The sequence below is a fragment of the Pristiophorus japonicus genome, chromosome 8, assembly GCF_044704955.1.
Source record: "Pristiophorus japonicus isolate sPriJap1 chromosome 8, sPriJap1.hap1, whole genome shotgun sequence".
Classification (NCBI taxonomy): Eukaryota; Metazoa; Chordata; class Chondrichthyes; family Pristiophoridae; genus Pristiophorus; species Pristiophorus japonicus.
The window spans coordinates 213,403,457-213,421,115 of record NC_091984.1 but is presented as its reverse complement, the minus strand read 5'-3'; the positions used below and the strand labels follow the sequence as shown (position 1 = coordinate 213,421,115).

The 17,659-nt window shown below is 47.4% G+C and overlaps 1 protein-coding gene across 1 annotated transcript in view; it reads right to left on the bottom strand.

The window, feature by feature from the left end:
• Positions 1-367: 367 nt before the first annotated feature.
• scarf2 (scavenger receptor class F, member 2) overlaps positions 368-17,659 on the bottom strand; it is a 92,881-nt gene continuing 75,589 nt past the window's right edge. Inside the window, exons 8-11 of the mRNA XM_070886366.1 lie at positions 14,246-14,363; positions 11,036-11,160; positions 2,924-3,076; positions 368-2,397 (exon numbers count right to left, since the gene is read on the bottom strand). Coding sequence (XP_070742467.1) covers positions 1,145-2,397; positions 2,924-3,076; positions 11,036-11,160; positions 14,246-14,363 — 1,649 coding nt within the window. The 3' untranslated portion in view covers positions 368-1,144. The remainder of the gene's footprint in view (positions 2,398-2,923; positions 3,077-11,035; positions 11,161-14,245; positions 14,364-17,659) is intronic.

Genomic DNA, 17,659 nt, shown 5'->3' with positions numbered 1-17,659 from the left:
CGCCAGGAGTCCCAGTGTGCTGGCAGCAGCACAGTAACCCGAGCCCGGTAAAGCCCTCTCCTGACCGTTATTCTGGCAAAATGGCAGAATGTTACCGAGTGTCTCGTATGCAACACTGCAAAATACATCAAAAGTATTTGAGAAACTAAAACTATATATGCGAGTTGCCGCAGAATGCTAATACACTTGGTACTGTGGTTGCTGACTATCTCACTGTAGACTCCGGGCTCTGTGCTCCAGTGTTCTGTTAATACAATGAACCTTATAAACTAAACTGACCCCCTTCTGCGACAACCAACTCTGCTCCCGGGGCTCTGTTTTCTCGGACCTCTCCCCAACCACCACCCCCACCCCCGCCCTGCCCCACTCCAAAAGAGATCAAACGTCATATCCCGCCAAAATTGGGTCCTTCCCTGCCATGATCGTTTATTGTTAAGTTCCACTCTCCTCCTCCTGCATTCTGCTCTCTGCCACGTTTCACAGGCAGAGTGCCTGAGTGCTCGTTGCACACATTTAAACGAGGCATGAAGGCAGCCTTCAGCTGTCATCTTTGGTCTTTTAGCATTTTTTTTTTGGTCACGAAGACATCGAGAAAACGGAAAAAGAATAAAATACTAAAGCCGGCAGTCTATTACTGAATAAAATAACAGAAAACGACAAGGAATTGATGGTTTCCTTTTTAGAGAAAGCTTTGCTTATGCAAATTTTACAGAAATATATGTCACAAAATTTCAGATTCTTCTATCCATAGAAAGAAGCCTATCTCTAAAAATAGCGGAAATGCCAAAGGCTCTCTGTACCTTTACTGATCATCAGTCACAGGCAGTAGCAATGGAAAGAAGGCATCACCTTTAGTCATCTGTTAAGGCAGTACCAATCCAACATTTAATTCACTGAGGCGCTTTTGGTTATGTCGAACCATCAGGGAGGGATAAGTTAATGTAAGACACACACACGTATAAATTGCATTAAAAAGTCAATGGTTTTTCTTTTTGCTCCATGTTTGGTGGATGGGCCGCAGCTCTGAGACACAACAGTGGCAGTGCTGCTCCTTGGTTTTACACGAGGTTTACAAGCGCCTTTCTACCCTGCTTTTCTGTCAATGTTATTGAGGTGAACATCAGAAGTGGAAAACATTTTTTGGTTATGACTCCTTAACGGCCATCACCTGAGGCGGCATCACAGCCGTTTTAGGATACGAGTCCAACGTTGCTTCCTTGCTGCGCTTCCTTGGTGGTTTTTTGATTGGGGTCCTTCTGGGTGTCTGGTCACCCGTTTCCTGCCTGGCCTGAGTACAGTTCATTCCATCGTGCTCCTGGTAATTGCAGCTTTGCCTGCCATCCAGGGTTGAGCTTCTGCCGTTGCCTGCCGTGTTTTCGTGGTGTTCTGGAGAAGGACTGATCATTTTTTGAAGATTAGACGACGTCGGGATGACGGCTTTGTTTAGCTTCTGGTTGTTTGCACCGAATGAGCGCTTGGCTTTTTGCGGAGGGGTGGGCTTTTCCCTCTGGGGCTGAGGTGAAATCAGCCCGTTTTGCCTCATGCTGATCTCTGACTTATTCAGGCTCTGAGTCTTTTCTTTGAGTTGTGCAGCCAACATAGTAGCTGTCTCTGAGGATAGGTGGGGGTGAATAACCTCGGGCCTGCCCTTCGCATGTGGTAGACCCCTTGGCGATTCTTTTCCTTCTGCCCCCTTCTTATCATCGGGCAAGGTCCCAATTCTCTTCAAAGCATTTTGGACGGCGCCATTGAGATTTTGCATCTGTTCAGGACTGGCTTTATTTTTCTGCATTTTACTTCCATAACTCGTGTCATTTGGAGTTTGCTCCCTTGACCGGTTGAGACCTCTGTCTTTGTGTCTCAGTTTTACCTCTGTGGAGCACCTCTTCTCATCTTGCCTACCATAAACCCCAGCAGAGGACTCACTCAGATTCCTCCTCCTGTTATTGGCTGACCCATGGTGGCTCTCTATTTGATTGGCCGCTTTATCCAGCGATGGTGATCTTGTAGTTGACAAAGCACTAGATTGACTGGTGTTGAATTTGCCGTGAATCCAAGATAATTTGGGCTTGGTGGAAGGGTCAGGTGGGGGAGGTTTGGTCCTCTCAGGTGAGGGGTGCTTGCCACTAGTGTTTGTGTTTTTGCTGCTGTTGGTATTTACGCTGATATCGCTATCTTTGGACTGCTTAGACAGTCGTGCTACTTTTGCATACACAGCTCCACTGGTCGATCCTGAGCCGTTACTGGAGGCCTCGCTGTCTGATAATTTAAGTAAGAGCGTATCGTTGGGATCACCTTTCAGACACGTGTACTCCCCGGCATCCTCTTCACTGATTGGAGGAGCTAGCTTTTCCACCAGGTTCACCCTCTCCCGGACACTGTTCTCCAGAACACTCTCTGTAAAACCAAACCTTAACGTGAGAATGTTTTCACAGTCAACATCACCACACAGTGGAATTCCGTCACTACATAGCAAAACCCCAAAGAAGCAGTGTTACTACCAGCAGCGGAGGTCAACAAACATAAAGGAAGATTTCTGAATAACGACTATAGTCCTCTTACCTCCTCCCCTCCCCCATAAAATGTTTATATATATTCCCCACCTTGCAAAGGACATAGGAGATATCTTTACCTCCATCTGATTGAAGAGAAGCATCACTATTAGCCATTCAGTTAGTGGCAAGATTGCTTATTTGCTACTCAATTTGTAACAAGGACCCTTACTCTGAATGTAAACAGCAGTAAATAATCCTTACTCTCCGTGATTGGTAACAAGGACCCCTACTCTTCACTCAATTGGTAACAAGGATCTTTACTGTCCCATTTCATTCAAGTGCGCAACTGGTTACCTCAGAAACAGAGCAGGATATCTATAAACTGGAGTTGTACGTCCATATGCAACCACTGACAGTTCTGTACTCACCCTCATGAGGTACGCAGTATACGGGACCATCATCTGCTGTATCGAAAGAGGAAAAAGAACCATGGGAAGACCAAGATGGGGATGGCTGATCCATCATAGATGGGGGCTCAATGAAGCTACAGTTTAAGGTGTTTTCCATGTCATGATGGGCCACTAAAAGAAGAATCACAGGGTTAGCAAAGGTCAATCCAGGCTAAAGAAGCACCTGCTCATCGCAATCACACACTCGCCATTCAATGACATGACTATAACATAACAGCCTCGAGAACATCGCATCGACCCAAGGAATAATACCCAGAACCACACTCCACCCCATTGTAAACATTCCTACTACTTTAGCCTCTCCTATCCTGCCTGGCACATTATTTCAAACATTTAGCACACTTTGCGTAATGTTCCTCCTAAGATCTAAATGTATATTCTTTGGTCCTAATTTTACGGCTCAGTTTCCATGTTTACCCTATCCGTCTATGGCTATTTAATATTTTGCACACTTTGATGATCATCTTGCCCATGGAACACTGTGCAGCCTCACAGAATATTATCCAACACTTCAATAGGTTAGTCGGTGAAGCAATGGCAGGCTGCCTTACCATGGTGTCAGTCAATGCAGACCTATTGCTCCCTGACTACCAGATGGGACTTCTACCTGCTGTTCTGATTGTGCTATGTCTGTGTCTACCATTCCTGATGCTTCCCTCCTGTGGAGGATAATGATTCTAGACTGTGGGTAAAATGTTGTTGATATGAACTGGCATCGGTTTAATGATCACTCCTGCCTCACATAAAAAAACACTTGAAAATGATCTCCCTGACAGCATGAACATGTGATTAGGATGAATTCCCCTCCAGTTCCAGTCTTTAGTTCCTGCAGTGCCTCATGTACTTTGTGCCATCCTCATGCTGACTAACTAAAAGGCGCTTTGCATTGCGAAGTAGCGGGACACTAACTAAACTGTTTACTAACATGGATGTAATACCATGGCGATGCCTCAGGAACATGTAAAGAATTCCTAACCTTTGGAGTTTCAGTGGTGTTCAGCTTTGATGTGGTTATTTCATTAGCTGCAGTAGCAGCTGTGGCTGATTATGGTTGATCTGTGCTAATCGTAGCCTCCACATCTACCTCTTTAATACACACCAACTGATGCAGGAAAGAAAATAATATTTCAGGCAAACTGCCAGGCTGCTGAGACGAAGCCAAGCACTGACTCTCTGTTAGCACAGAGACTAACAGGAGCTTCAGAACTACTAATGATGGGCCAGTCACAGCAATAAAGTCACTGGTGGGGAACCGGGTCCATAATAGGCGGCAGAGTCTCCGGTGATTGGTAACTAAGCTGGCGATAATCAGTTCCTGGGTTACGTAGGTGAAGACCGGTCCTGTGTGAGTGACTTTAGCAGGAACAGTAGCATAGTGGTTAATTTACCGGACTAGTAATCCAAAGTGCCTGGATTAATGATCCAGAGATGTGAGTTCAAATCCCCCCACGTCAGCTGTGGAATTTAAATTCAGTTAATTAAATAAAAATCTGGAATAAAAAGCTAGTAATGGTGACCATGAATCGGATTGTCGTAAAAACCCATCTGGTTCACTAATGTTCTTTAGGGAAATAAATCTGCCGCCCTTACCTATATGTGACTCCAGGCCCACAGCAATGTGTTTGACTCTTAACTACCCTCTGAAATAGTAAGCTACTCACCACCACCATCTCAAGGGCAATTCGGGATGGGCAATAAATGCTGGCCTTGCCAGCAACGCCCACATCTCATGAATAAATTTTTTAAAACTCTGCCTCTCTACCACCCTCTCCTTCTTTAATATCATCCCTAAAATCATTTCTTGACAGGGCTGATAGGCTTAGATATGGAGGAGTGGGAGAAGGCTTGTGTGAAGCATAAATGCCAGCACAGAGCAGTTGTGCCGAATTACCTCATTCTGTGCTACTCTTTGACCAAATTTACGGGACTAGTAATCCAAAGTGCCTGGATTAATGATCCAGAGATGTGAGTTCAAATCATCTTCCCAGTATCATCTTCTTTAACTTAGAATCCATTTATTTCTGAATACACTTCTGTGAAGTGCCTTGGAACATTTTGAACGTTAAAAATCACTATATAAATAAAAGTCATTGTGAATACTGTTACTCCACCTCTCCATCACCCTCTCCTCCTTTAACATCATCCCTAAAGCCACCCCTTGACAGGGCTGATAGGGTTAGATAAAGAGAGTTGGGAGGAGCTCATGTGGAACGTAAACGCCGCACAGACCAGTTGGGTCTATGACAAAAATGGAGTAATTTTGTCCATTGTTTATGAGTCTTCACTACGTGTCTTATGTAATGTATGCACCAATAAGTATGCTCACAGGTTTGTAGAGCTGTTGCATTGTGAGTGGCTTAGTCAGTCAAGTGATGTTCACAAGACTCACTAAAACCCCAGTCAGTTGGGTTTAGGGGATCCACAATGAGGTATGCAGCTGTGAGCCAAGTGGATGAACTGGTAATATGTAGTGTGATTGTTAAACCTTTGTTAATAAACCAACTAGTTCTTAATAGCAATGTGTTGCTATGAATTCTGAAGCAAGAACCTATGAAGCAAACACATTACAGCTTGAAAAACTGGTTATTTTAAGAGATGTACCACTCTCAAAATGGCTGCTGCATTCTCAGGAATTGACTGTCTTTCTGGTCTTGCCTAAAGCATATGAAAATAGTCCAATCGAGCTGTTGATTACTAACAGATATAGCTCTGACACATCTCACAGTATTGGTTTCTTTTTTCTGTCAGCTTCACAGAAAATGGCACATCTTATTTTGATACATGACCAGATCTTATCCTCTGCCTCAAGTGCCTTGTGGGTCTATTTTTTTTACATGTTTGATTGACAGTCCTTTTTGAGATTAAGAAATACACACTTCAATTTGTTTTGTCCCAATTATTTAAAAAATAATATTTCTCAGCTTTTTTTTGTTCAAAGTTGGGAGCACTCCATCTACAGCTATCAGAGAAACAAATAGTCACATAAAAGTGCACACTGTCTCCAGCAGATCACTGGGATTGTGGAGGCATTGCCCCGGGGGCGTGGCAGTGAACATGGAGCATGAACCTGCTGTCCTCGCTCAGGGTGACAGCATTCATCCTCCCACGCCTGCCACTCCGCCAATGTCCTTATTGTCTGCCAGCCAGCCAGCCGAAACTGCTGCCGCCCATGGCGAGATGATGCAGTCCACAGCCGGGCCTTCTAGGCCCAGAGCTGCTCGAGGTCATCCTCCAAGGCCATCTGCAGTCTCCCCCGCTGAAAGTCAGCAGCCTTCCACCAGCCATGCTGCAGTCGCTGGGGAAGCACTGCGTGGGAGCACCAGGACAGGCAAAGACACACAGAAAACAGGCACTAGGGAAATGCACAAGGGTGATTAGTTGATGTTTATATGCAATATGGCATTTAATTTATAAATTTGGTTTGCAATGTTTATTTTGTGGAGGCTTTTATTTTTGCATTGTGGCTAAGTGGACGCTGTGATGGTCAGTGCCAGAGGGAAGGTGAGATGTGGGACTGTTGGTGAACGGAGAATTGGGGTTGCGGTTACTGGTATCGAACTCGAATTAGTTCTTCACGGAGAGCCCAGCCAAAAAGGGGCTGTCTAGGTTGCCTCCTCCCATCCTCCTCTTCTTCCTCCTCCTCCTCCATCTCATGCTCCTGCTCCTCACCTCTGTTCTCTTGCTCCTGCTGCTGTATAACTGGTGGAAAGTGTTGTCCCCTTATGATGGCAAGGTTGTGCAGCATGCAGCAGACCACAATGAATCTTGAGTGCGGCAGAGCTTCTCCAGAGCAGTCCAGGGAGTAGTAGCATTGTTTCAGCTTGCCAATGGTTTGCTTGTGTGGTAGCATGGCTTTCACTGTATGCATGCAGCACACATGTGCGTGGGTTGCATACCAGAGTCATCAGCCATGTCATCAGTGTCGCCCAGTAGCCATCTTTGGTTTGCATGGTGGCGCAAACGCAGATGGCATAGCGGACTGCCACAGAAGGAAGGCACCATGACTGCTGCTAGGATACCGGGCATTGACCTCCATGATTTGCTGCCTATGGTCACACACCAGCTGGATGTTGAGGGAGTGGAATCTCTTTCGGTTCCAGTACATGACAGAGTTGACATGCGGTGCCCGGAAAGCAATGTGATGCAGTCAATGGCACCCTGCACCGTTTAGAAGCCTGCAATCCTAGCAAAGCCGCGTACCTGCTCAGCCTGCTGCTTTTTGGCAAGAGAGAATGAACGGCAGTTAGCTCTCTTCGAATAGAGAGCCTCAGCGACCTCCCTCACACATCAGTGGATGGCAAACTACGAGATGTTGCAAATATCTCCAGCTCCAGGCAGGAAGGAGCCAGGCGCATAAAAGTTCATGACCACGGTCACCTTCACAGCCACTGGCAATGCCGTCCTTGCCTTGCTCTGAGGTTATGTTAGCAGCAAGTAGCAGATTTCAATGGGGGCATCCTTATTGAAGTGCAGATGTCACACACATTGTTCCTTGCTGAAGTTCAGGTAATTGCTCCCTGCGTGGATATAGCCTCCTGTCGGGAGCCTTTCTCCATCTCCTCCTCCTCCTCCCTCTTCTAACAGCTGGTCCTGCTCTGCATGGCCTCTGCTCATTCTCTCGGTTATACCATATTCCAAAGGGAATGCCTATCAGTGCACCTATATCTGGGAGCAACTGGTTTGTGCAGAAACCTTGAAGTCTGAAAAAAGTCCGTCAGCACCTGCTGCACCACTCCCTGTAGACTTTAGCAACTTGAGAGAACTGTGGAAAGCACCAAGCACTCGGAGCAACAGCTGGAAGAAATCAACCAGCAGCTAACCTGTAGGTAGTTGAAGATCCCTTTAACTAGCGCTGATGGGGTTCCTTTGTGCTGTTTAATGCGAGTTCAGATGTGCAAGATTAAGAGAGGGCTTCGGCTGGAGTGTTGAGATCCAAAATGGCACCGCTGGCATCAAATTGGCGCTGCACGCTGATTGATGTCACGATCGGCTTGCTCTGCATCCTTCCGGCGGACGTTAACTGTGCACGCACTAATCCCCCTCACCACGATAGCGTCTGGCACGATACTCGGCAGAATTGTGTGCGTGCGCATCGGATGGCCATTTTGGTTCCTGAAAGGCACCCGTAACACCAAAACAATGGCCGTTACCAAGCCTATTTTGGTGCCCAGTGTCTTCAGTCTTGCCGATGTTGGGATGAAGGAAATCCCACCAGGGAGCAAAGAGTAGGATCAAAGGCCTACAGGGAAAATTTTGAAAGCAGTTTTGAGAGAGAGCAGCCCATCCCAAGGCACAGGGCTGGAAGAACCGTTCCAACTACCCGTGAGTGAGCAGAGTATAGTACAGGCCTGGCAGAGCTCATTGGCGTAGAAATTGGCATGCATTGCAACCATTTTCCAGGCGTAAAATGGACGCTAAACATACCAATTTAGCATTTGGACAATGTGGTAAATTCGCGGGGCCCCTTTTTTAAGCGTCCCAGTTGGAGAGGGGCAGGTGTTGGGGCCTGCCCTCCTGAAGAATCTTCAGCTGGCCAAAAACGGATCCAGACTAATTTGTGCCCCGTCATATCTAAAGTACAGTGGCAAGTGAATACTCAGTGAGAAGTGGCTTGGGAGGTATGAAAGGCACTATAAACATGCATGTTGCTGCTGTTGAGATCACTTCTGGTTAATACAAGCAGCGTGTATGTGCAGTGTCAGAACTTACACTGGGACGGTGCTGACAGCGATTATATTTTTCAAGGGTTAATTTGATTTGCATAGTCTGCAGTTTCAACTGTTTACAGAAAGCTGTAAGAATATTTAGTTTAAATTCAATCCTTAGGAGGTTTTCAGTTTAAAATATTTAACTCGGCAGTTTCCAATAAAATAACCTTGTGTTATATAACAGAAAACAGGCTGTTTAGAACTGGAACCGGAGGCAGTGTCTGAAAAAAGTACGAGAAGTAGAGCCAGTCTCGGGCTTGTCCATTAACAGGGAACTTGTGGTCTGAATGCAATATCACAGGTAAAATTGATTGTAATGGGGGTAAAGTGCTGAGATGGGAATAACTATATAGGTGTGGAGATTTGGACAACGCAACACAATCAGAGCACGTGAGGCAAGAGAACCAGCCAAAATGAAAAGGCCTCAGGATGAGAACATTCCTTTGGAGTGATGTAAGAGCCTCTGTTAAAAGAAAAATCCAACTTTCCTAAGAATTTTCTTTACTGAAATAACAAAGGGAGAGGAGTTCCTCTTGTCTGTAGTGCCTGTTCTTTATAAATGTTATACAAAGGAAACCTTCCCACAGTGTTTTAAGAAAGCATAAAGGAGGCAAAATTGGCCCTTTTTATAGCCCCGGAAGTGCCTCCAGGGGGCGCTGATGGGGAGGAGGAGACTTTTCACCCGGGGCAGGGGGGCGGTATCGCCTCCCAGGAAATTGACCGGGAGTTTGCGTAGGCGCTACCACGGCAGTGTTGCGTCCCGCGGTTAGCCCACCGGCCGGCTTGCATCCGGCGATGAAGTCACCGCCATGTGCAGGGTGACCCCCTCATCGTCCTGCGCCGTTTCCTTAAAGCCCCACGGGAGATATTCCCCTGCGGGCCACGAGGCTGGCGCGAGCGGGTCACAAAGCCGGCCGAGATCCGCTCTCGGGACGCTCCTTAAAGGGGAGTGCACCAGCGCCCGGGACGCCATTTTTTTTGCCTGCCAACTCTCGGGTCGGCTCGAGGATGGAGGCCCTAGTGTGGTCCGGGCCGCCATCGTGCAGCCCGGCACTCAATCTTGGGTGCCGGGCTGCAGATCCGGTCCTACGCTGCACTGGTGGTCTACTGGAGGCCATCAGAGGCCTTGCAGAGTGTGCAGTGGCCCTCCCCTTTACGCTAAGGGGAGGGGCGTTGAAGAGCGTCAGAGATACGCAGAACATCCGGTAAGTGGAGTGAGCGAGATTGCCCTCTGTTCCTTTGAGTGCAAGGGTAAGGGTAATTCTGTGATGGGGGCGGGACTTCTGTGCCGGGCGCAGAAAGTCCCGGCCCCAGAAGGTTCTCGCTCCCAATCAGGATGTAGGGCAATTTTGCCCCCAAAATGTACAGCAGATTCGCCAGCATCCGAAAGAGAAAAGACATATCAACATTGCGAATACAGACCCTTCATCAGACCTCAGTGAAATGTCCGGCCCTTTCATATTAATCTAACTTTCCACATTCAAATGCTGCCTAATCTATGCAATCCAAGATTTTCGGTTGTTACTTCCAGAATTCCTTGGGGGCGAAATTGGGTGCCTTTGCACCACCTGTTTGTGCCCCCGGGGGGGTTAACGGGGTGCAAATGGTTTTGCGACTGGAGTTTTCGGCGGGAGTTTTGCTGCGACGCTATGGCATCGTGCCCCGATCTCCTTCGCCCGTAGATTGTGATGTCATTGCCATGCGCATCGCCCTGATAGCGCCCCGGACCTGAAATTACATCCGGCGCTCCACCCCACCACCACCCCCTCCTCCGCCGGCAGCAGCGCCAGGTGAAAGCACCGACAGCTGCAGGAGGCGTGAATCGGGCGGCCGGCCACTTCGGGGGCGATGCTTAAAGACGAGGTGGCCAAGGTTAGTAAAAAAAACTTTGCTTCTGTCTTACAGCTTTTTTCGCGGGGCCCTGCCCGCGATCGATCAGCCCAGCATGCTGCTTGAGTGCCGGGCTGATTGGGCGGGACCGCGGCTGCCAACGTGGGGAAGATAAGTTTGTTTTCCTTTGCAGAGCCTCCAGCGAGGGACCTTCTCTTCAAGGGAGGGAAGGAACTTTCCAAGGCAGCAGCGTGCACGGCCCAGTGTACACCACTGCTCCACTCACCACCCCGCCTGCTGCCGATTGCGTTCCAGGAAAGAAGTGGAGCACTTGATTTAGCGTCCACTTCCTTCTTGGAGCGCAAACGCCAAACTTTTTAAAAGTTTGAAATGATTAGCTTCAAACTTTTAAAAGTTAACACCCCAAACGGGGCAATATCCAAATTCGCCCCCCTAATGTTTTGCCTTTCTCTAATAAAATATCGGTTGTGTAAATTAAACATTTTTAATTTTGCAAAGAATTTCTACTCACCTACGACTTTTGGGAATTTCTGGCGCTTAATGGGAATTCTGGGCAGCTTGGTGCTGATCTGGCTGAAGGTGCCACGCAAGCGTCTCCGTGCCTGCTTGCCTCTGACAGCGATGACTTGATTGGAACTGGCATGAGATAAAATACAGAATGTTAGTGGATGGCACCTCGAGTCTGCAAACATCATGCAAGGTCCCAGCAACAGGTCTCCCAAAGGTGCATCTCAAATTATACTCTGGACACCACATGCTATGTGAATCTGCTACTGCTAATAACGTTCATGGAGAGGATTCTTCCTTAGTGGTATTGGAAATATTGAGCCACCACATATATTCAATAGCAAGAGAGATAACAGACTGAAAGTCAATGGAAATAACAATTGGGGAAGGTGGAAAACGGGCTGCTGACCTGCTATCACCCATTTTACACGATGGCACAAAGTCTAAACCTACCCCACAAAGTCTTCACAAGGAAACTTAGCTTATTTCTCTGAGGAATGACACAATGCCTCGCTGTTTATTTTTGAGAGCAACCAGTCAAATTCACCTGTTCTAGTGAAGACAGGGTTGGATTGTTAGCAGATATTGCCCACTGATGTGCCAGAACATTAAAAATTGCATGTTGACCCTTAAATGTAAGATAAGTTCTGAAGGTCGCTGATTAGCTGCATGGGAGGTTACATTGGAAACTTGACATGTGTTAATGCAACACGTGTTCACCAAACATGTGTAAACTTAACAGGGCTGAAATTACCTCACGCCCAAAATGGGGTGCATGCAACCCGTTTTGAGTCCTTTCACCGCCGCGATAGTTGAGGTCGCCTCGTGAGCGAAATTCTGCTCTTTGGTTTTTTTTCTCACTCGGATCCGGAAGTCGCTCTTAATGAGGGCGGATATGCGGCAGTGGTAACAATAGAGGGGCGGAATGCAGCGTGGCCGCCGCGATGACGTCATCATGGCGCCGCGTTACCACAGCGCTCCCCTTCACTTAAATGGGAGAGCCAGGGGCGATCTTTAAACTTCGGTCCACTGGCCACCAGGGAGAGTTTCGGCTGGTGGCACCCAAGTGGGGGTGCCAGGCGACCTGTTGGCTGCCTGGCCGAACCAGGGTTGCATAATTGTCGGGCTGACATGGTAGTCGGCCGACAAAAAGGAAAACATGGCGATATCCGCAGTAGGTCCTCCCCTTTAAGGGGAGCCGCACCGCCATTGCAGAAGGCCTCAGCCTCACTGGACCACCGTGAAAAAGCTTCTTTTGTCACAGCCAACGGGCCGAAGATTTTCGTGCCGGAATTTCGCCGTCAGGGGGGTAGATCGGCGGCACCATTTGAAAAACTTCGCACCCCACTCTGCTGTGAACTGGGGAAGGAAGCTTTAGGGTCCTTTTGGAAAGATGAGCTAGGTTGGACGAAATCACCTACCTCATCTATCACCCAGGGACAGTGCTGAGTGAGTTAACCCACCCCTACCCACAGGGCATAACACGGAGTGAGTTAACCTACTCCTACTCACAGGGCACAATGCTGAGTGAGTTAACCCACTCCCGACCACAGGGCACAGTGCTGAGTGAGTTAACCCACTCCTACCAACAAGACATTACACTGAGTGAGTTAATCTAATCCTACCACAGGGCACAATGCTGAGTGAATTAACCCATTCCAACCCACAGGGCATATCGTTGAGTGAGTTAACCCACCCCTACCCACAGGGCACAGTGCTAATTGAACTAACCCACTGCTGCCCACAGGCCACAATGCTGAGTGAGTTAACACGTTCCTATCCACAGGGCACAATGCTGAGTGAGTTAACCCACTCCCGCCCATGGAGCACAGTGCTGAGTGAGTTAACCCACTCCTACCAACAAGACATTACACTGAGTGAGTTAATCTAATCCTACCACAGGGCACAATGCTGAGTGAATTAACCCATTCCAACCCACAGGGCATATCGTTGAGTGAGTTAACCCACCCCTATCCACAGGGCACAGTGCTAATTGAACTAACCCACTGCTGCCCACAGGCCACAATGCTGAGTGAGTTAACACGTTCCTATCCACAGGGCACAATGCTGAGTGAGTTAACCCACTCTCGCCCATGGAGCACAGTGCTGAGTGAGTTAACCCATTCCCACCCACAGGGTACAGTGCTGAGTGAGTTAACCCACTCCTGCCCACAGGGCATATCAGTGAGTGAGCTAACTCACTCCTGCTCACAGGGCACAATGCTGAGTGAGTTAACACGTTCCTACCCACAGGGCACAATGCTGAGTGAGTTAACCCACTCCCGCCCATGGGGCACAGTGCTGAGTGAGTTAACCCACTCCCACCCACAGGGTACAGTGCTGAATGAGTTAACACGTTCCTACCCACAGGGCACAATGCTGAGTGTGTTAACCCACTCTCGCCCATGGGGCATAATGCTGAGTGAACTAACCCACGCCCACCCACAGGGCACAGTATTGCGTGATTTAACCCACTCCCGCCCACAAGGCATTTCGCTGAGTGAGTTACTCTGCTCACACATATTGGGGCCAGTCTTGAGTGTGTTAACCCGCTCACTTATACAATTGGCACTACTGAGTGAGTTAACCTGTTCACACCCATAGGGCAGCAAAGCTGTTAACCCACTCATACTAATATGGGGCAGTGCTGAGTGGGTTAACCTGTTCACACCTGCTTGGGAAAATGCTGAATGAGTTAAGCTAGCCATTTGCACAGGGGGCTGAGATAAATAAGTTAACCCAGTTACACCTACAAGGTTAGGTGAGTCAGTCAACCTGCTTACCCTCGCAAGAGGCAGTGTTGAGAAAGTTAACCCAGTTAAACCTGCGGGGAGTAGTTAGTTAGCTGGATAACACACTCCTATTCACAAATATGATGTCACGACTCAGTCCTCAGCACGTGTTCCTGAGAGTGTATCAGAGTGAGTGATCCTGGAGCATAGTGGGAAGTGAGAGTTCACTTCAACAGCAACAAACTAGGAGCTGACTGCCTAAAGTCATTTCTCACTGGACCCTTTGAGGTCGCAGATGGAGAAGCCATCCATCTCATTATGCATTGGATTCTAACCCCAGTATAGAGGTTGATAAGCCTGAGTTGTCTGATCCATTGCAGTACTCAATCTCCTTTTGAAAAGTGTTTATTGAAATCAGTTGCGAGTTCTCAGTCGTCCAAAACGTTACTGGCTGAGAATCTACCCCTGTGCAGCATACTCACTCAGTCTCCAGATTCTTCTTGTGACAGAGGCAGTAACAGCACAAGAACAGTAGGAGCAGGAGCAGCAGGAACAAAACCAGAGCCCCAGCAGCAATCACACCGACTCGCCCGTTGGAGCCTGGATAGAGAGAGGACAGAAGGGTGAGCAGCCCGGCAACAATCAAATCCCACACACCGGACACTGCTTCACAGAGCCATCTCAGTAGCATGTATCAGATATATTGGTGTATTACAGTGAGGGAGCGAGGTATACTGAAGTGTTACAGTGAGGGGAGCAAGGGATACTGGAGTGTTACAGTGAGGGGTATACTGGAGTGTTACAGTGAGGGGAGCAAGGTATACTGGAGTGTTACAGTGACGGGAGCGAGGTATACTGCAGTGTTACAGTGAGGGGAGCAAGGTATACTGGAGTATTACAGTGAGGGGAGCAAGGTTTACTGCAGTGTTACAGTGAGGGGAGCAAGGTATACTGGAGTATTACAGTGAGGGGAGCAAGGTTTACTGCAGTGTTACAGTGAGGGGAGCGAGGTATACTGGAGTGTTACAGTGAGGGGAGCAAGGTATACTGAAGTGTTACAGTGAGGGGTATACTGAAGTGTTACAGTGAGGGGAGCAAGGGATACTGGAGTGTTACAGTGAGGGGTATACTGGAGTGTTACAGTGAGGGGAGCAAGGTATACTGGAGTGTTACAGTGACGGGAGCGAGGTATACTGCAGTGTTAAAGTGAGGGGTATACTAGAGTATTACAGTGACAGGAGCGAGGTATACTAGAGTGTTACAGTGAGGGGAGCAAGGTTTACTGCAGTGTTACAGTGAGGGGAGCAAGGTATACTGGAGTATTACAGTGAGGGGAGCAAGGTTTACTGCAGTGTTACAGTGAGGGGAGCGAGGTATACTGGAGTGTTACAGTGAGGGGAGCGAGGTATACTGGAGTGTTACAGTGAGGGATATATTGGTGTGTTGCAGTGAGGGGAGCAAGGTATACTGGAGTGTTACAGTGAGGGATATATTGGTGTGTTGCAGTGAGGTACAGTGTGAATATATTGGAGTGTTACAGTGAGGAGAGGGAGATATATTGGAGTGTTACAGTGAGGGTATGTAGGAGTATTACATTGACGTATATATTGGAATGTTAAAGTGAGGGATAAATTGGAGTGTTCCAGTGGGGGGGTATATTGGCGTGTTACAGTGAGGGATATAGTGGAGTGTTACAGTGAGGGATATATTAGAGTGTTACAGTGAAGGATAAATTGGAGGTTACAGTGAGGGATATATTGAAGTTTTACAGTGAGGGATATAGTGGAGTGTAAAAGTGAGGGATATAGTGGAGTGTAAAAGTGAGGGATAAATTGGAGTGTTACAGTGAGTGTATATAGGGGTGATATAGTGAGGGATATATTGGTGTTACAGTGAGGGGTATATTGGAGTGTAACATTGAGGTATATATTGGAGTGTTACAGTGAGGGATATATTGCAATGTTATAGCGATGGATAAATTGGAGTGCTACAGTGAGGGATATATTGTAGTGTTACGGTGAGGGATATATTGGAGTATTACAGTGAGGGGTATTTTGGAGTGTTACAGTGAGAGGCATATTGGACTGTTACAGTGTGGTATATATTGAAATGTTTTAGTGAGGGATATATTGGAGTGTTCTGGTGAGTGATATATTGGAGTGTTACAGTGAGGGATATATTGGAGAGTTACAGTGAGGGGTATATTCGAGTGTTACAGTGAGGGGTATATTGGAGTGTTACAGTGAGGGATATATTGGAGTGTTACAGTGAGGGATATATTGGAGTTTTACAGTGAGGGATAGAGTGGAGTGTTAAAGTCACGGTTAAGTTGGAGTGTTACAGTGACAGGTTTATTGGAGTGTTTCAGTGAGGTATATATTGGAGTGTTACAGTGAGGGATATTGTGGAGAGTTACATTAAGAGGTATATTGGAGTGTTACAGTGAGGGGTATATTGGAGTGCTATAGTGAGGGATATTGTGGAGAGTTACATTAAGAGGTATATTGGAGTGTTACAGTGATGGGCATATTGGAGTGCTATAGTGAGGGATATATTGGAGAGTTACATTAAGAGGTATATTGGAGTGTTACAGTGAGGGACATCTTGGAGTGTTACCGTGATGGATATATTAGAGAGTTACAGTGACGGGTATATTGGGGTGTTACAGTGAGGGATAAAGTGGAGTGTTATAGTGAGGGATAAATTGGAGTGTTACAGTGAGGGATTTCTTGGAGTGTTTCAGTGAGCTTTATTGGAGTGTTACAGTGAGGGCTATATTAGAATGCAATAGTGAGGGATATATTGGAGTGTTACAGTAAGGGTATAATGGTATGTTATAGTAAGGGGTATATTGGAGTGCTACAGTGAAAGTAGCAATATCAGCCCTCCTGTATGGCTCAGAAGCATTGGCCATATACAGCAGACACCTCAAATCGCTGGAGAAATACCACCAACGATGTCTCCGCAAGGTCCTACAAATCCTCTGGGAGTACAGACGCACCAATGTTAGCGTCCTCGTCCAGGCCAACATCGCCAGCATTGAAGCACTGACCACACTTGATCAGCTCCGCTGAGCAGGCCACATGGTTTGCATGCCAGACACGAGACTCCCAAAGCAAGCGCTCTACTCGGAACTCCTTCGCGGCAAATGAACCAATGGTGGGCAGCAGAAACGTTACAAGGGCACCCTCAAAGCCTCCCTGATAAAATGCAACATCCCCACTGACACCTGGGAGGCCCTGGCCAAAGACCGCCCTAAGTGGAGGACGTGCATCCTGGAGGCCGCTGAGCTCCTCGAGTCTTGTCGGTGAGAGCATGCAGAAATCAAGCGCAGGCAGCGGAAAGTGCATGCAGCAAACCAGTCCCACCCACCCCTTTCCTCAACGACTATTTGTCCCACGAGACTGTGGTTCTCGTATTGGACTGTACAGCCACCTTAGGACTCATTTTAGAGTGGAAGCAAGTCTTCCTCGATTTCGAGGGACTGCCTACATGATGACAGTGAGAGGCATATCATGGAAAGTTTCAGTGAGGTATATATTGGGTGTTACAGTGAGGGATACATTGCAATGTTATAGTGACGAATATACTGGAGTGTTACAGTGAGGGTATATTGGAATGTTATAGTGAGGGGTATATTGTAGTGTTACAGTGAGGGATATATTGGAGTGTTACAGTGAGGGGTATATTGGAGTGTAACAGTGAGGAATATATTGGAGCATTACAGTGAGGATATATAGGAGTGTTACAGTGAGGAGTATATTGGAGTGTTACAGTGAGGGATATGTTGCAGTGTTACAGTGAGGATATATTGGAGAGTTACAGTAAGTGGTATATTGGAGTGTTACAGGGAGGGGTATATTGGAGTGTTACAGTGAGTGATATATTGCAATGTT